Genomic DNA, 20596 nt, shown 5'->3' with positions numbered 1-20596 from the left:
TCTGGCACCTCAAAGCAGTTGAATTTAACTAAACTTCTTCTCAGGACTCAAAAATAAAAATCTGTCTTCCCAATGCACCATCTCTCTCCTTGCTTTGACTTTGGCAGAGAGATAAGAACAAAGAATGTCCAAAAGAACAGTGGCATTTGATTGTATTTTAAATATTTAATATATTACACAGATCTTGATCGTGAGGTGTTCTTTAGCATCAATCTTAGACCCTCTTTAGTTATAGAGTATGTCTACTGGGTTACTGTGTGGTCTTGGTGGGAAGCCACAAGCTAGGTATTTATGCATTGGTTTGCATTTAGTCTCAATACATTAGATATAGATAGATCTTTCTAGAAATATATATAGTGAGAAATTTGTAAAATAAGATAGACTAAATATGAGCCAAATTTTTTTCACTGTTTGTAAGAAACATGAGCTAATAGCAATGGTTTTTTAATGTTTGCCCAGCATTATCTTCATTAAAACATTTAAAAAATTAATTTTCACCCATAAAACCAATCTGTGTCCTATCTTTTTTATTATTTAATATCAAATTATAAATAAAAATTTAACTTTTACAGGAGCTAGTTTTTAAACATCCCAAACCACTTACAATTATATGAATTGAAATGCTCAAGATAAACCAATATGACTCCTTTCTGTAACAAAATAAATGGATTTCAGATGATTTCTTGGTTCATCAATAAAATTTTTTTGAAGCAATCAATATCACTCAAAATAGGCAGACCTCTCTTACATACAGTACATGTCAATAAGGATGTGTAGGATTAAAAACATATTCTTATAAAGCTCATTTGACTTCAGCTATATTAGTGGGAAACAGAAACATGCTTCTAGATCTCTTTAGACCATATATAGAATAACTGTCTTATATTATACTTTAAAATAACATTTAGTCCATCAAATTTTGGACTCTGATTTAATTGTAGAATTCTTTAGCAAAGTTCATATAGAAATAAATACTCTTCAAAAAAGAAGCACAAATTTTGGCTTCATGTGTGGACTTCTCTATTAGTTCATGAGCAACAGTTACCTAGCATAAATGTACTGAAAAAAAAAAAAGGACATTGTGAAGCTATACATAAAATTACATAAAAGATGGTAAAAGTTTTCTCAATTCATTTTCTTAAGGAAAATCTATTAGATCAGCAGTCCCCAACATTTTTGGCTCCAGGGACGAGTTTTGTGGAAGACAATTTTTCTATGCACCAGGGAGAAGTGAGTGATGGGGAGAGGCTGTAAATACAGATGAAGCTTTGCTTGCTTGCCTGCCACTCACCTCCAGATGTGTGGCCCATTCCTAACCAGCTGTGGACTGGGAGCACTCTGTGGCCGGGGGTCGAAGACCCCTGTATTACATGGATGACTAATATCCATAGGAGTTGTGAATGGGCATAGAGAATTACGCACCATCCTTCCAGGCAGTAAACAGTGAGGATGTGTGAGTGGAGGGAGCAGAGGGTGTAGTGTTTAGCCCAAGATCTATATTTGCTTCTCCCCAGTTCCCATAGCATTACTGTTTCAAAACATGGCACAGTGGTGCCAACTCAAACACCGAACTCTGATATAGTCAAACCAATTATCATTGATTCGAGGAGTAAAAAAATATATTAAATTGGTTTGACCACATTTTCGGCTTATAGAAATCTGTCACACGCTTACACTTTCTAAACAGTGAACTGGGCATTGCTCACTCCTATGTACTGTACACCAAGCAAAAAAGTTTTCAGTAAAGCATTTAGCCCAGAAAAGGATTTCTTACAAAAATATCCACTTTCCTTTTATATTAAATATTTTGTGTACATTATACATTAGCAATCTGTTAAAAATAAAACAAAAATAAAAACTTTTCTTAGCATATTAAAAAATACATTATTGTTGACTTAACATATGACCCCACATAAATATTATTAATAAAATAGGAATATTAACATAACCAGGCATGCAGTGCATCCCTGCCCATAAGCTTAATGGCACCATTCAGACTTGCGGCAATGCCAGATCCCCTGAGGTCACTCTTTCATATTCCTTCTTGGGTTCTTTACTTTTTTGATTTCTGTACCTAGAAATATTCAGAAATGAAATCATTAGCACTGTAGTTAACACTAGTAAGAGCAAAGTATGCTAACAAAAGAAACAAATACTTGGACTCTAAAGGTACTTTAGCACAGTGCTTCCAAAATGACACAAGTAGCCAGGTTTAGGCCGAAGGTGAGAAAAGAGGGAAGGGGCAAGGAGTAGTTGCCCTGGACAAATAATTTTGAGAGGAAATGGTGAAATCCAGTTAAAGAACTTCTCAGAGGAGATGGTCATGAAAATTGTAAAATTTCAGGACAGCATGTGACCACATTTAATCCTGGACTGTTATCATTTTTTCTTTTTCTCTGTCTTCCCTTCCCTTTTTCTTCCTTCTTTCCTTATTACAAATAAGAAAAAAAGTACAAATACTTTGAATATCACTATTATATTCTACCTATCATGTTGATGTAATGTTATTGCCAATAAAAATAAAAATAACTAACAATTATCAGGCAATTACTATGTGACTGACAATGTTTTAAGTGCTATATATTCATTTTTTATTTTATCCTTACACTTAGCATTATCATCCTCATTTTACAGATGAAAAAAGTAAAGTAAAATGGATTACATAACCTGGCAAGTTCTCCTAGCTAGGATTCATAAATCTAGTGGTTCAGAATCTTCATTCATTAATTAAAGCTTCATTCATTCATTAAAGCTATCTACCTAATATTTTGAGTTCATTTTCTACCCATTTTGAAGATGAATCATGTAGACTTAAGGAAACTGCATAATGTTTTTGCTTAGTTGAAAACCACGACTGGGAAAACCTTTGTTTAACCTTGATCTGGCTACTTGTCAACTAGACAAGCCAGGGCATGTCAATTCACCTCTCTGGGTCCCACTTTCTCATCTTTTGAAAAGAAAGGATTGTAGTTAAACACCTTTCAGGTGTGTTTCAGTTGTAATAATATTCAGTTATGTGATCGTGACTAATTAAAAAGGTATTATAATAATTTGATGAATACTTAGAAGTAAACACGAACCAAATAAATTTAATCTTGTAAAAGTAACATTTTTGGAGCTTCAAAAGTAGAAGTGCATTATTTTCAGCAAAAATAAAGTAAAATTCACTCAAATGTACACTGAAAAATTTGTAGCCCTTCCAAAGTAAGAAGGATTTCATGGAGACATTTTAAAGGCAGCTGCTATTAAGTCGGGCTTTCCAGGTGGCAAGGTGGTAAAGAGCCAGCCTGCCAATACAGGAAACTCAAGAGACTCAGTTTTGATTCCTGGATCAGGATGTTCCCTCACAGTAGGATATGACAACCCACTCCAGTATTCTTGCATGGAAAAGTCCATGGACAGAGGAGCCTGGCAAGCTACAGTCCATGGGGTCTCAAAGAGTTGGATAAGACTGAAAACACACACTATTTAAGTCATACTATTCCTGATACTAACCTTAAAAAAACAGCCAATCTGATATACTGTCAAAAGTTTCAATGCCCACTCAGTTATCAGCATATATCAGCACAGCACTGTACACGAAGATGGAGTGTTGAAGATGGAATTTTAAGGGACTGGCATGAACCAATTTTTAAAAGTAACTCTTACAATTACCTGGACACTCGTTTCTACTAGTCTGCCTTAAATTTTAAGATCTTAAGCCTCTGGGGTTATTAATTTACAAATTATATTTTATGAAATACAAACTTCAAACTAATAAATTGAATATAAGTGGCTAAATTTAACATTGGCATGATGCCTTATGATTTACTTTTGCATGTGTTATACCCAATACTGACAGTAATCCTGTCATTAATGTGAATAAGGATTTCTATTTGTATTTTATAAAGGAAGGAACTGATACTGTTAGTTTAAGTTGTATGAGGTCACAGAGGTCATAAATAACAGACCCCCAAACAGTCAAGTCCAGATGTTCTGCTGCTGAAACTTCCTTAAAAATATCTTTAGTGCAGAGTCTGTCTTTTCCCACTAAATAATACTTTGCCATATTTTTACCCAGTTTGTGTGTCTTGTATAAAGGTAATTTACAAAAGAAGAGTGTTAAAAAACACTGGCTTACCATCTGCAGCAGTAGTATATGGGACCAGCAACTATGACAAGGAACAAGATAACAAGGATCACAGTCAAAGCCACATATTCTTTGCTCAGAGGTTTTTGAACGGTTAAAAAGAAATGCTCACACCGGACACCAGTGTAACCTACTTCACACCTAAAGGACAATGGGAGAGAAAGATCAATTATTTTTGGAGCATTACTCAGCCATTAAAGAGAATACATTTGAAGCAGTTCTAATGAGGTGGATGAAACTAGAGCCTATTATACACAGTGAAGTAAGACAGAAAGAAAAACACCAATACAGTATACTAACACATATATATGGAATTTAGAAAGATGGTAACGATAACCCTGTATGTGAGACAGCAAAAGAGACACAGATGTATAGAACAGTCTTTTGGGCTCTGTGGGAGAGGGAGAGGGTGGGATGATTTGGGAGAATGGCATTGAAACATGTATAATACCATATATGAATCGAATCGCCAGTCCAGGTTCAATGCATGATAGTGGATGCTTGGGACTGGTGCACTGGGATGACCCAGAGGGATGGTACGGGGAGGGAGGAGGAAGGGGGGTTCAGGATGGGGAACATGTGTACACCCCTGGTGAATTCATGTTGATGTATGGCAAAACCAATACAATATTGTAAAGTAATTAACCTCCAATTAAAATAAATAAATTTATATTAAAAAACCGAAATCTTGGTTCTGAATTAGTTTCATAAGAGGTCATCTCACACTATAATGCAAGATATCAACAAGCTCTGCCAAAAGTTGTAAAGATGAATTCAAAGACTGACCTGAAAGCTGGCCCAACTTTGATAAAAGAGCCCCATGAAGCTCTCAAATCGTGACTGTTATATTAAAATGATAGTCTGATTCAGCTGCCAGTGTGGATGGTGTTTTGTAAGTTGTGTGGGTTTGAGGTACTTTTTGTCTAAATCAGTGGAGTCAATGCTTGTAACAATAGCTGATATATAAGTCCAGTGAAAAGATTAAAAGTTGACCTGCTCTTGTGGTAAGTGTGACAGGAAGATATCTGAAGCCCTCCCCATCCCACACCCCTGAAATATCTGTATAATCTGATAACTACCATTTGTTCTACTATTTGTTCCCCAACGTAAAAGAAGATGGCACCAGTGGTAAAGAACCCTCCTGCCAATGCAGAAGGCATAAGAGAGCTGGGTTCGATCCCTGGGTCAGGAAGATCCCCTGGAGAAGGGAATGGCTACCCACTCCGGTATTCTTGCCTGGAGAATCCCATGGACAGAGGAGCCTGGTGAGCTGCAGTCCATGGGGTTGCAAAGAGTCAGACACAGCTGAAGTGACTGAGCACACACAGCACAACTTAAAAGAAAAACTCAATCAAGTTTCTAATAGTAAATATAAATTGCATGCTAATAATACTAAAAACTGCAGCCCAGGGAAATAACAGAGTACTTATTAAGAAGATAAAAAAGAGAGACAATGTGGGTTTTTAAAATATTGTTTGTTTGTGTTTGGCACATTACCTGCAGTAATTTTCACTCATGTCTACCAGGTAGATACACTGTCCATGCAAACAGTAGCCATTCATGTCAGCACTGCACTTTGTTATTGACACTTGAGCCACACGTGGATTATCTTCAGTTTGAACTGTGAAAGAAAAGGAAAGTGGAATGTATTCTGTTACTTTCTTTGAAATAGTATCATCCTTTCGTAATAGTAACCATTCTCAGGCATTTGTGGACAAAACGTCACTTTAGTTATCATACTCTCTAGACCAATAAGCAAAACACTGGATTCCCAAAGGAAAATGGACTAAACAAAACAAAATAAAAACTGGGAATAATAATTCTCAAAAGACAACGTTTAAGGTTAGAAAAGGTTAGTTGAAGACACACACGAAAAATCATAATACTTTATGGTTATTCACTTATCCAAATAAGGGTGTGTCTAATTTTTTCAAATAATTCTGACATTTGCAAGCTGAATCCATTAATTAATTTAAGACAGCTTAAATCTATAGTGAGTTTTAAGCCAACAAGGCTTGTTTTGGTGTACATTCTCTGGTAGCGAGACTAGGGTTTGATCCCTGGGTCAGGAAGATCTCCTGGAGAAGGAAATGGCAACCCACTCCAGTATTCTTGCCTGGAAAGTCCCATGGAAGAACCTGACAGGCTACTGTCCTATTGGGTCAAAAGAATCAGACATGACTTGTGACTAAACCACCACCCCAAACCCAAAATCAATCAAAGTCTCTAATGATAAGAGCTGAACATGACCTAAACAAACCCTGACTTATAAATGCCTTGGTTACACAAATGCAACCATGAAAATAGTAGCCTCTTTAGAACAGCGCTACAACCTACATATAAAATTTACTTTAAAATATTTTAAGAGCTTTTTTTTTTTTTACAGTTTATTTACTATTTTTGCCATGTGGAATGTGGGATCTTAGTTCCCAAACCAGGGATTGAACCCATGCCCCCTGCAGTTGAAGCATAGAGTCTTAACCATTGGACCACCAAGGAATCCCTAGAATGTTTTATTACTAAAATATTAAAGAATCTAAAATTTGAAGAATCTATATGAAATAATCAAACAAGGCATCTTGACTGTAATACTCTTGTTCAAATAGCCAAAAATAGGGAGTGAGGCAGACCAGACCTCTAGAGTGTAGTGAGGAAGGACAAGAAAGGAGGTGTTCTACTCTGGTTACCCAGGATAACTTTGAATTCAATAACTCAGACTGAATATAAAGCAGATCTCTCCTGAACCATAGTCAGAGTCCTCTGGGGTCCAAGTTAAGACTGCACCACTTATCTGTGTGCACGTATGCTAAGTTGCTTCAGTTGTGTCTGGCTCTTTGTGAGACTGTGGACCATAGCCCATCAGGTTCCTCTATCCATGGGATTTTCCAGGCAAGAATACTGGAGGGGGTTGCCATGCCCTTCTCCAGGGGATCTTCCCTACCCAGGGATCAAACCCACATCTCTTACATCTCCTGCGTTGGCAGGCTACTTCTTTACCACTAATGCCATCTAAGCACAGCATTTGGGTTGTATTAAGTACTCTATAGATAGTTTCTGAATGAATGCTGTAACTCAAAATAAAGGACATCATTTGTTCCTTTTACAAAAAATAACCACAAAATACTTTATCTACTGTGTACAAAGCTCAAATTTGCCTATTTTGTCTGGGATCCAACCTCTCCCAATGGTTTCATAGCAAAGCTCTGAAATGATCAAAGGGAATCTGATTTTCTTTGTTCCCTCTCTTTAAGATCAAATCTTCCCATACAACTAGATATCCAGTCCCTTTGCCTCCAGTTACTCCTTTATATAATTTTTCCAGATCATTGAATTCTTTTGTTAATAGAGTAGCTATTCCCCCCTCTTTTTTCCACTATCTTATATTTATAGTCTTTAAGTTTACATTTCTGTTAAGAATGCATAATTATTTGATGCAACATTGACAAAGCTGGGCTTACCTAATGCTGTGCAGTTATCTCCCGACTCTCCTGGGATACATGAAGGAATCACAGTTGTACTGAAGACTGCTTGAAGAAGATAGAAAACTATTTATGGAAAAAAAAAATATATATATATAACTAACGCTTCAAGAAAGAAACTCTGACCAGATTTCCACATAATTACAATATTTGCAGATTTCTTTCAATTCTTTCAAGAATTTGATCCATCTAAACCCTGAAAGAAAATAATTCATGGAAACAGGCATATCACTGAAAATAAATGAACAGCCAGCTCTGTGTCCCATGGTAAAAGCCTTGGCATTACATTCAGAGTTACAAACTTGACCTGCTTCAAACACTGCCCAGTAACTTTTTCAAAGACCTGGTTTTAACATTTGATTTCTTAAGAAGCTTAGCAACTGGAAAATTTCCACTGTTTTACTTCATGATGTGTTCAGAGCAATGATCCAAAGTAGAACCTATCACAAAGAAGGCTTCAAATAAAACTCAGTTTCTATTTATGGTCACAATGAAATAGGACTCTCAACTGAAGATACATCAGTTGTTGATTTAAGTACCTAAGGTACTCTTTGTATTACACATGAAAATATTAATAGATTTTAATGAACAATATGTAATCTAAGTAAAGTCAGAACATATCTTATCCAATATGGGAAGGAATACACATGCTACATGAACCATACTGAGCCTTAGAATACAGCTTCTGTCATCCAATAAGAGATTAAAAGGTATTTCATTGTGTGTCTCCCCTGAAAAGATAAATGTTGGGGAACTGGCACCAGGATGACTCAAGAAGTTTGTGAATTGCATGGAAAGAACAGGAAGAACCCTTTTAATTGTAGGAAAGTTTACTGCAGAGAGTTTTACTCTTCTTAGGAGTCATGCATTTGGTCTTTAATCACTCGTTCCAGTTATATGAGTAACTGTTATATAATAAACATTATTGGTGGTGGTGGTGGTGGTAGTGGTTGGCAGCAGTTGACATTTCTTGACCATGTACTATGTATGGACATCTAGATTTTTTATGGTCTGAGCCACCAGGGAAGCCCCAAGAATACTGGAGTGGGTAGCCATTTTCTTCTCCAGGGGATCTTCCTAACCCAGGGATCGAACCTGAGAATCCAGCATCGCAGTACAATTCTTTACCGTCTGAGTCACCAGGGAAGCCCATCCTTACCTATACTATCACTTTAATCCACCCAGTGACTCTTTGAAGAAGATATTACTGTTCTCCCCATTAGCCATATGAGAAAAGTGAGGCATAAAGAGTTTAAGTAACTTTCTTCAGAGTACACAGCAATGCTGTTTGTTGGCCACAATACAGAATTTGGAAACAGGCAATAACACTAGAGCATAATGGACATTACAGGGAATGAACTCAGCTAAATATAACTGAAGCAGAGTATTTAACGCCATAAAGAGGCAACAAAGTATGGTGGAAAGGCAATCCTGGGAGAAAACCTGAGCTATGCAATTTTGGACAAATTAATTAAATTCTCTGTATCTCAATTTCCCCAAATTATAGAGTCGGGGGAGAATTAAATGAAATGGGACTCATGAATGTTCCATGCCATTCAACAGCAAGCTTGTTTTTAGCATATGCATATGTGGATAGTGCCCTCTACTGGTTTATGCTGCTGCTACTGCTACGTCGCTTCAGTCATAGTCCGACTCTGTGCGACCCCAGAGAGGGCAGCGCACTAGGCTTCTCTATCCCTGGGATTCTCCAGGCAAGAATACTGGAGTGGGCTGCCATTTCCTTCTGCAATGCATGAAAGTGAAAAGTGAAAGTGAAGTCACTCAGTCGTGCACTCTTAAAGTGCACTCAGTCCGACTCTTAGCGACCCCATGGACTGCAGCCTACCAGGCTCCTCTGTCCATGGGATTTTCCAGGCAAGAGTACTGGAGTGGGTTGCCATCTACTGGTCTATAATAAGGTTATAAATCTCTCTGTACTTTGGTATTTTAAAGGATAATTATTCCATATAATAAAGAATTTTATTTTTTCACAATTGGAGGTATGTACATGTTAAGCAAATTGAGTATGATTTGGGTAAAACATAAGCATCAGAGTTTGTAATTTCTTAATGTTTCAAACTTAACACTGATAATAATCCTGTGAAGTAGTTATGTTGACCTCAATAACTGCAGTGTAGTTAAATTAAATGTCTTATCCAAGACCAATTATCTAGAGATTATAGAAGATAAGGGTTAGGAGTGCATCTTATGACATTGAGTCTCATAATCTTTCAGTGACTTGAAAATATCTTTTGGAAAGTTTAGAACTATCACCTCCCTGCTTCATATTTCTCCTACAATATAAATGATACTTTGATTGTCCTTACAGGGAAAAAAAAAATCTTTCTTAAATAACAACAACAACAAAAAAGGCTAAAATTTGGATTCCACTGTCAGTTGAACAGAGATGGAAAAGGATAACTTTGTCCACACATTTTTTCAGGGGTGAACTAGCTAGAGTTTTATCCAAGCCAATATCATTCTACTTCTCGATATAATTTTGCCATAAACTTTCACTCGTAAAGAATTACTTCCTTTAATTTACACAATCTGCTCAACACAAGCTGGAGTTTTAAATGTGTGTTTTTACATCCCTGACATTCCGATTCCTCCACGGCTCTTCAACTGATGGAAGGAGATATTATCTATTCTCCTACTGCAAAAGGCCCGGCCAGGTCCACTGTGCAAATGCACATTTCTCTGCAAAGGATTGTTTCTTCATTCTTTGCAGAAATCAGACACTAGCCTTTCCTGTTCAGAACTGCTTACAAATGCAACCTGCAACTATTATGATAAAATCCAGCTAATTGCTCTGAGGTGTTGCTTATTAGTTGTTGTTGTTTTTTCTCAAAGTTTTGTCATATTGTTAGTTTTTCCACTGTTGGAAACTTTGTTCCAGTTGGTCAAGCCACAAGTGAAATATTTGTCTTTGTGAATTAAAGAATGTTCAGGGCAGGGCGTGCCTCCACAAAAACTGGGCTGTCCTAACCTGTGACGCTCCCTTGGACATAGTCCATCTCTCAGGATGGTTTCTATGAGACTTGGTACATTAATCCCACATCCGGGTATTTTATAGATGAAATTGTAAATGATTTTAAATGTAGTTCTCAAATGACAGTGTTTAGATTACACTTTAATCATAGATATATGTAGTCAATGAACTACTGTGTTCAGTTCTTGTGTGAGCTCAGTCGTGTCTGACTCTTTGCGACCCCATGGACTGTAGCTGGCCAAGCTCCTCTGTCCATGGAATATTCCAGGCCAGAATACTGGAGTGGGTTGCAGTTTCCTTCTCCAGGGGATCTTTCCAATGACCCAGGGATAAGACACGCATCTTTTGTGTCTCCTGCTCTGGCACACAGATTCTTTACCACTAGCACCACTTGGGAAGAATTACCAAAATTGGTTCTAAATGAACTACCAAAATTGGTTCTAAATCATGTGTTCATCCACACAGTTCTATTGCTTCAAAAGTGGTTTTCAAGCTTTCCTCAACCTCACATTTAGCCCAGAGCCTTGCAAAATGGGGTAAAGGAATAGTGGGGAGCAATCAAAAAATTGGAAAAGTTAACCCATGGAGAATTTTAACATCCAGCATTCATATCCAATTACAAATCACTACTCATTAAAGTCATACAGGGATACATGCTGAAGTCCTATCTGTATATTTCCTTAATCTTTCAGTTTTTCATGACTTTAGTGTTAATTGAACATAATGATCTTTCTCTAGGTCAATTGCAAATCTTATATTTGAATTTTTGATCTTGACCATGGGTCCCTGCTGAGAAAATACAACCCTATGATATTATTTGGATATAGAGTTTGGATAATGTCAGCAAAAAGATTGGTGGCCAGCCCTACGTTGGTAACTATGATACAGAGGAATTCCACGCTAAATGGTAATTTGTAAACACAAAATTAGCCATTGGAACTTCTATGTCAATAATGTCATGAAAACAAAACTGTCTTTGGAGCCCATTATTTCTGTCCAATTTCCAAATGGGTTTCAGGAATTTAAAGCTCGCCTATTCATCTACCTTCACCTTTCAGAGATTTGTTTCAGTGAAATCTCAAATGTGCCAGCAGGAAGTGGCACCGGTGACTCACAGGATACAAATCACCTCTACTCTGTGAGTCAGGGCCGAGCCTACACCTTACACAATACTGGGGACAGCGCGTGGGAGAGGCTGAGTGCCATCACCCCAGTGGGGGGTCGGGGGGCACCAAATGTCCTGGGCCTTGGGGCATTAAGTGAAAAGTGCATGCCTGACCTTCAGAAGGAATGCTAAAGGTAGAAAACGTCCTTTTTATTGCATACATTTTCTTTTGTCCTTGCTTCCTTCTGGCCACACTGAGGGGCCATCTAGATGGAGACTGAGATTTGGTGACTGGTTAACCAAGCCTATTCTGCAATCATCAACTGCAATTCTCAGAGATAAAATGACTCTCCTGAATAGCAATCAAGTCAAATAAAAATGACCCAAAATAAAATGAGATGGGTTACAGAATGAAAGGAATGCACCTTATTTTCCTAATTTAACCTTTTAGGATATTTAGACCAGAACAGCAAACTCATTATGAATCATAGTAATTGCCCAGCCCAAACAGGCAGCAAAATCCTCTTTGTTCACACTTCTGCTTGGTCACATGCCTACCTACTCACAAGACTGTTAGTTTTCTACCTTCTTCCAGGGCAGTCTGTAATTTTAGGATTTGTCTTTAACATACTAGGCTTGTTAGGTCTTGTATACTTTCTTTCAAGGAGTGAATATGCCTTCATCATTTCCAGATGGCTTTTTGTCTTAAATTCCACTATTAGATAAAGTTAAAATAACTGTAAGTTCTGTTATCACATCAGACACTGAAAAGACCTACTGAAAGTACTTTCTAGTAACAGCCTATTTCTCAGAGAATAGCATATATAATAGTATATACATATCATAATGTATATCTATATAGCATAAACCTTGCTTCCTGCCAGCAATCAGTTTCTTTCTACAACTTTTAATGTTAACTTTACCACTAAGCATCATTAAAAAGTAAATGTAAAAGCCAACAGTAACTATTTAGATAAAAACGGGATAACAGAATGAAACCAGAGGTTGATATAATGACAGATTACAAATAAGTCTTTAATTTTGAATTTCAAATACAGCCATAACATCTTCCTTGTAAAGTGTCAAGAGAAGATGTAATAGGCCATAGTTTTCAGTTCAGAGACATTAAATAACTCAATTCTGGCAGTAATTTCTAAATCATACTTCAGAATGCTCATATATTTTGGTTATCATACAATACTATGCTTAAAACTATTCAAATCAAGAATCGTGTGTCAAAATATGAAACTAGAGCTTATTTTATCATAAAATGGATTTAAAGCTGTCTATCTTATTCATAATGGAAATGTTCTCATAATATAGGAGAAAGCATATCAATTACTGAATAAAGTATATAATTTGTACTAATGTGGATGTTTTGAAATTTTGTGGCTTAAGAGCTCTAAATATGGAACGTGCAACCTCTAAAACCAAAGATTCATCTCTAGGGTATTATTTCAAATTATCTATTGAAAATGTATTTTTTTCTTCAATATAATATTTCACGGAAGATCCTTTTAGCACTTTTCTATCTTTACCCCCTTCCATCTTGCTTCTTACATGTATCCCATTGATACAATTCAGAAATTTAAATTACTATTACATTATTGTCTCAAAAGAAAAATCTTCTAAAGGAGAAACAGTTTGGATAAGTGTGTGCCATCCGCCTTTTCTTCCTTCCTTACAGTCATATTTATTGTGGCCTACAACTTTGAAAACTTAACATTTTTAGAAGCATACTAACTATTGTTATTATTCATTCTTTACAGAAGCCCATTGCCAAAAATGAATTTGCAAAAGGATAGTGTTTTCATCAGTATGCATCAAAAAAAAAAAGAAAGAAAAGAGGAGAAAATAAGTACATAAAAGATAATTGTAAAAGCCTTAAGGCTAATTACATTTCATTCCAAGAATCTGTGTGATGTACCTAGCATAATGGGAGCTGCTAAGAAATTTTATTTTGTGAAAACTTATTTTTTGGTTAACGCTGGAGACTTCAACTTTTGTGCGATGCATATGTGCATCCTTAGCATAAAAGAAGGGTGGGAAGGGCTTAGTTACACTTGATAAATGAGAGGGAAAGAAAGCAACTTAACTTATACTAACTTTTTAGTAATTATCTGTTTATAATAATATTTGTTCAACAAATATCTACCAAGAGTCTTCTATATGCATGATACTGAACAAGATGCTGAAAAGTAAACTGATGCAAAGGGGATAGCTTCTGTTCTAACTAGAGGCTAGATCCCAGGTGGTGGTGAGGAAAGGAGTAACTTCATAGATGATACCACGTTTCTGAGCAGAAAATACCAAGGAAGGTGGTGCCATTAAAAGAGTAGATAACATAGGCAAGACAGCAGATTTGTGGCAGTATTTGCAGCTAGCAGACATGAAGGAGGACATAACGAAGGAATCTGGGTTTGCAGTTCATATATCATTTATTTATATTTATGAGGTACCTGGGGAAAAAGATCTTGAGTAAAAGAACAGGAATGGAATTGACAGGATCTATTTGAAAGTCTTATGAGGAAATACTACCTTTAAAAGATAGAAGTCATTCAAATGTTCCAAGGGAAAAAGTATGGAATGGAAAATCACAGAACTTCGGAAATAGGTGACAAGGAGTGGAGAGAAATGACCAAGGAAATTGGAGGAAAAAGGAAAGTTCAGTCTTGCGCGAGTCAAGAGAACAGAATTATGAAAGGAGGCATGGGGTGGTGAGCAATGCAATGATTGGAGAAAGAATGAATGACTCCATCATAAACAAGATTCATCATTATTCAGGGAAAATGGTATTAAATTGGCAATAAAACTTGCTAAGTTGATATTTTTAACGTTAGAATTGCTTTCATATCTGCAATGAGGTTACCATTAACATGAATTTTGTTTGTCTTAGTAACTCAAGCACTGATTATTCGAACTGCAACTTACGAGCGGCAATGTTTCCTAGCAATGGAAAACATCAGCTGGTGCTTCTCACCCTGGAGTAATTTTGCCAACCAGAGACATTTAGCAACATGGGAAATATTTTGGGTTGTCACAACTAGAGCTGCTACTGACATCTAGTGGGTAGAGACCAGGATTGCTGCTAAATGCCCTGCAATGCATAGAACAGTCCACAACATAGAACTATCCAGTGCATGGTGTAAATAGACTCAAGGCTGGAAAACCCTCCTGGCAGATCCATGAGGTATGGAGCTAGTTCTAGCTCAGAGACTGTTTATCTCTCTGCAGCTAGGTTTCCCTTATCTCTGAAAATATCACCGGGGAGCAGGGTGGAGTAGGAGAGAGAGAATTTAGATTAGATTAAGGTTACTGTCATTTCTAAAATAATACTTTTTCTTGCTGATTATCCATCATTCATTATCAGTCATTGCCCTATCTCCCTCCCTACCCCCCTCTCTCTCACAGACACAAATACACGTATACACACATCCATCCACACACACACAGTGCTGATACACTTAAATTTTGTTAGGCATACTGTCATTGAATACAGACTACATTGAGATAGAAATGGGGAAAACAAGGAAGAAAAAGTGTTCAGCTTTATTATCAGACAATTGACTTTTCAAAAACTATTGTTCTGCCAAAATATTTGACTTTGCAAGCACACTTTCAAAGAACAGCTGTCTGAATCAAAACAGAGTGCTAAGAACCCTAAATAGAGTACCATTCTCATCATCCCTCCAATGATAGTCATTGACTGGTTAACATAAGTCTGCTACAACGTGAATGATAAAAGCTGAGCATCAGTAAGGAAAAACAGGGCGGGATACACACTTGCAGTGTGATGAGAATAGAGTAGAATAGGAGGATTCAGAGAGAAGCAAAGGTGGGGGGGCGGGCAGACTGCACATTTATTTTCCAGCGGTGAGAGAAAGATGGAGGGAGGTATCAGAGAAGCCCTGATATTTTTCTTCAATCTTAAAGGATGAGTAGAACTTTCACCAAAAGTGAAGTGAGTTGGGAGCATCCACAGTAGATGGCACACCGTATTTAAAAAGGAGCCTTACATGCTGTGTAACTCCTTTTAAAGTGTGTCTTGTCATTTACAAACTGGGAACAATAATGCCTCTCCTGGCTAAAAGGGAGTTATAAAGATCAAATGAGGCATTTTCCTAAAACAACGCTTACTACTACGGATAACAATGCTAACTTTAAAACTGTTTCTCTATACAATAACCTAACATCATAGTTATTATAATCTCCATTTTACAGATGAGAAAACTGAAGCTCAAGGAGGAATAAATCTTTCCAAAAGTATGAAATAAAAGAAGTGGGATGTGAAACTACATTCTATATACTATGTCTCAATGCAAAACTGTAAAGTATGATACACACATGTGTGTATATAAACTTATACATATACACATTTATTCATACATATGAGAAAGAGAGACTTTTCCCCTTATCCTGAGGATTTTCAAAAAGATTTGTATTTCACTTACTTTCATTCCTCAAGTTTAAAATTCAGGCTTTTTGACCTAAATAATTGAGCTAACTTTTTTTCTGGACAATTATCAAGCTGTCTTGGGTCTTATTAACAGTATCCTAGTTAATGCTTTAACCTAGAATGTCACTGAACCTTTATTTGCCCTGAAACCAGACATCCAGCCTTAACATTAACTGCATTGCCAGAGGACACTGAGTCTGTTGTGTTACTTCATTTTCCAAAGGTTCCAGAACTGCCATATGAAGGCAATGGCTGTCAGGGTGTTCCTCCCTGAGGAGCTGTCCTATTACAGCTTTGAGGAGTCTTCCCATTGTCTTCGGAAGGAATGTTTCCAACAGCAGTTACAGCCACGGGAATTTGCATAGGCCTATATTCAGAGTGAAGACTGACAGATGAGGAGACCACACCTAAATTTACAGTCCCTTCAAAGAGGATTTCTTACATGACATTTGCATCTCCTGGGTGATCATTCACCAGGAAATGGGAGATTCCTGGGCAAAAATGAACAGAAGACATTCAAATTCAAGTTTTCCAAAGTGACTATGGGACCACTGCACTTTTTTAAAAAAAACCAAATAAGTAGGTCTATTTTCCCACTGTTAATAAAGTATGCTGTAGATACCAGCTTGATCCCTTGTCAACACTACATTCAATTCACAATATTGTGAATGATCCAGGGAATAAAAAGAATGTGGGTTTCCTTCTCCCTGACTGCTTTACTTAACAGACATCTAGGAAACTATAAAAATAGAAACAAAGGTCTCAGTCAACTGACGTCAATGATTGCTTCATAATAAAGTCATTTCCTGGGTATTAAAAATGCTGAATATAGGTTAAGTAAAAATGTAACATATCTGAGCAGAGCTTAAAGAAATAATCTCATCTTTTCTGTGCCTGGTTTTTTGAGTGATACCATCAGGTACCATTTTTGCACATATGCTGGTGCCCATAACAGGTCCTAAGCTCTGCAGCAACCCCCATACTACTCTAGGACTTCTCTATTAGAACCAGTTACTTTATTATGCTCCTGATAACTAACTCTGAAAACCTCTGGCTCTTTACACATTGACCCAGAATGACCTTGACATTTGCTGTCTCTAAGTCCTTTTAAGGTATCTGACATCACTGAACCTTGGTTTCTCCATTTGTCAAACTGGGCCAATCATCTCTACCTCATATAGTTATTTTAAGGAGTAAAGGATACATGGAAAACACCTCACACACAACATGGTTAGTTCACAGGAGGCATCTGCCTTCCCAGAGCCTGGATTTGGGTCTCAGGGCTGAACCACACACCCCAATTACCCAAGTTGCTTATATGGCAAGATGATGCGGAAGGCAGCTAGGGTGCTTGGGTCAAAATCCAGACCGGAGAGGCCTGTCATCGCGTTTCTGCCCGTGATGTGTCATCTCAGGTTGTGCCAACACCAGGCAGCTCATAAACTCTCAGGGTCAAAAGGGAAGCTCTAAGGCAAGCCATTGCCTCACTGAGATCTATGCTTCTCAGATTTCAAGAAAGAATGTTTATTATGTCAATTCTCTATCATTGTGCAATGAAGTACGGATAAATTGTCTTGGATCTGTCATTCAGGAGCATGCTCAAAAGCCCATTTAGGTATCCTTGAACACGTTTGATTTTTAGATCAAGAGACCCTAAACATTAATTGCAGACTCAATATACATTTTTTTTTCCTTTTTATTTGGGAACCATCAATATCAAACATTTATAAAATGTAAAAGTGACCAAATGATTGTGGGGTGTGTGTACCAGTTTAAATCTGCATGTGTTGGAGGCAGAAGATGGAAATGAAAATGTCTATATTTTTTTCCACAGACATAAATACATATAAATTCCACACACACAAAAAGGCAATAATAAAATGTTTGCTGAAAACTCAAATGAATGTCTCTTTTTCTTGAAGGATAGATATTTGGGAAAAGCATTTCTAGGTACTCTTTAGTTTACGGGGCAAATGGCAATTTCAGAAAGAACAGTTGGCCTTGCCTTTTTTCCATGTGCTTTGGAATAAGACTATTGGACTCGCATACCTGCATAGAGTGTAGAGATATGATACAGAACTTCAAACAGGAACTTTCCTAGTGGCAGAGAAATACCTAAACAAACTGGGAAAACAGAAACTGACCGAGCTCATTTAGAAATGGGCTTGGCAGCTGATGAAACAGGTGAACTATAATTAAGTAATGCAATAAAGGAGTTAAGCATTTTTATGACAACAAAAACACACACAACACATAAGCTAAGTGGGTAGTTACCAGGATATTCATAGGATCTTGATGTCTCAAATTAGAATACTCAACGAGTGGCCCAGAACAGACATTTGCATTGTTCAAAGCAACCTTACAGGTAGGGGGGGGGAAAAAGGGGTTAAGCTATTCTGACCTCTAGGTTGACATCTAACTCTAGGAAGACTTCATAACAAAGATAGCAAAGCCACATTATTTACTGAGAAACTCCTAGCAAGTTATTCTTAGAAGTTTTGGTAGAACCACAGATCCAGTTCCCACCTATGTTTTTGAACTTGGACAAGTAAGTTACAAGTATGCATAGTATGAATGTCATTAGGTCTCCTAACCCCTAAGATAAGGTGTGTCGAAATAATAATTTAACTGTCACATCCTGCACAGGTAGAGTTAGGGGAATTCGCCTCTTTCCAATCTCAGAAATAACGCGAGATTGGCAACCTTTATTTCCTTAGGAAAATCTTCATAACAGCTCCAAACTCTTCTTGAAGTTTAGGAATTAGCATTATTTTTTTTTCAAAACCAGTAAAGTTACATAAGGATTTTTTCCCCCTCTGTCCAAAAAAAAAAAAAAAAACCAACAACTGAATTATCTCAAATAAAAAGACATGCATTAAAGTACGCTCAGCCACCACAGGCTGCGTGTGTGTTTGTGTGTTCAGTCGTGTCCACTACAGGCTACAGAGTGCAATTAACAGTAAGTGATGAGCTCGCGGCCCGGGAGTCTAGGGGAGGGGGGGAGGGGAGGGGGACCGGAAGCGGCAGGGCCCGCGTGTCTCTGCAGCTCCAGGTGAGCGAGCTGCGTTTACCCTCGTGGAGTCCGGAGCTTCAGCGAAGCCGGCGCCCGGCGCACGCCAGCACCGCAGAAAGCTGAAGCCCGCTTTATGTAGAAAACTGAAGGCCAGGCGGGAGGAAACCGCTTTTCTTTCCCAAAGGTCTTTTATAGGCGCGGGTCTAGTCCCTTCTCCCTCCTCCTGTCTTCGCCCTCACCCCAGTTTTCCCTTGTCTTTGGATTTCTTAGAACTGTCAGATTTTCCTAAGGCGGGGGCTGATCTTTTCAACTTTTTATTTCTCCCAACACGGAGCTGTATTAATTCACGCAGAACACTCAGCCCAAGTTCCTTGATGAGCGAAAGGCATATTGAACACCGATCCCCGCTCCCCTACCCCATGGCATTCCATCCGCAGCGGGAGGAAAGGACCGGACTCCTCGCCTAAGGAGAGACCTGGTTGGAAGTGGAGGACCCTGGAGTCGGGTGGAAAGTGACAACTGCGCCCCGGGCCGCCCGAGTCGCGTCCTCTGCGTCGGGAAGGGGCGGGGGACTCACCCAGGACGAGCAGCAGCGTGGGGACCTGGCGGGCGCGGCGCGGCTCCATCCTTCTCGCGGTGAGCGTGTGTGGGGCCGCGGGGACACGGGGGCTCCGGCGGGCTGCGGGAGGGGTCCGGCGGGGCAGCGGCGGCGACGGCGGTGGTTGGAGCTACGGGGGTCCACGCGTCCCTCGGACACCCGGCCTGTGTCTAAGTGAGCTCCACGGCCGCGCGCTGCGACCTTTATTAGCCTGGGGAGGGGCCTGAGCACTCACTAGCAAGCGGGGTGAGGTACAAAGTGCCCGCAGTTTCATAATCGGCCCGGGGGAGGAGTGGCCGGAGGACGGTCCGGATGTCGTCCTCCCGCTCTGAACACCTGAGAGTGACCGAGGAATGAGAAAATGCCCTTCTCGTGAGCCGGGGACTACTCCCCAAACTTTTCCATCTCCCTCCCTGGCTCCTGCGGGAGGAGATGGGGAGCGTGGACCAGAAGGGTTGGTTTTTGGGGTCACCTGCCGGATGGTGGGTGGTTTGGGTTGCTCTGGGTGACGGGCGTTAGCTTGAGTCAGTCAGTCTCCGCCAGGGCTGGAGCTCCCAGTTCGTGCTTTTGGAAAGCTGTGTGTGTGTGTGTGTGTGTGTGTGTGTGTATTAGTGACCTATGGACATTCTTAAAATTTGTCTGTGGCTCCTTGTATTCACACCCGCCACCCTCCAGAGGTGGTTTGTTTTTTTTTTTTTTTTTTGCATGTGTGTGTGTGTCTGCACCTTCCTTTGCAGCCCCTCTGCTTCCAGCGTGCTGCAGCATTTAAGACTTCCAAATGTAGTGATTATGAAGAAAAGCCCCTAAATGATGCTTTCCCCGTC

General features: G+C 38.7%; 1 protein-coding gene across 1 annotated transcript; it reads right to left on the bottom strand.

Annotated features, from left to right (window-relative positions):
- Positions 1-1021: 1021 nt before the first annotated feature.
- On the bottom strand, positions 1022-20011 carry EREG (epiregulin). Its single transcript, XM_040237070.1, has 5 exons — positions 19752-20011; positions 7588-7674; positions 5627-5750; positions 4121-4270; positions 1022-2074 (listed from the first exon to the last, which is right to left on the bottom strand). The coding sequence occupies exons 1-5, from the start codon at positions 19798-19800 to the stop codon at positions 1993-1995; spliced, it is 492 nt and encodes a 163-aa protein (XP_040093004.1). The 5' UTR covers positions 19801-20011; the 3' UTR covers positions 1022-1992.
- Between the last annotated feature and the right edge of the window lie 585 nt (positions 20012-20596).

The sequence above is a fragment of the Oryx dammah genome, unplaced genomic scaffold (genome assembly GCF_014754425.2).
Source record: "Oryx dammah isolate SB20612 unplaced genomic scaffold, SCBI_Odam_1.1 HiC_scaffold_3, whole genome shotgun sequence".
NCBI lineage: Eukaryota > Metazoa > Chordata > Mammalia > Artiodactyla > Bovidae > Oryx > Oryx dammah.
Note: the sequence above shows the minus strand (reverse complement) of the source record. Positions and strands in the feature narration are given on the sequence as shown.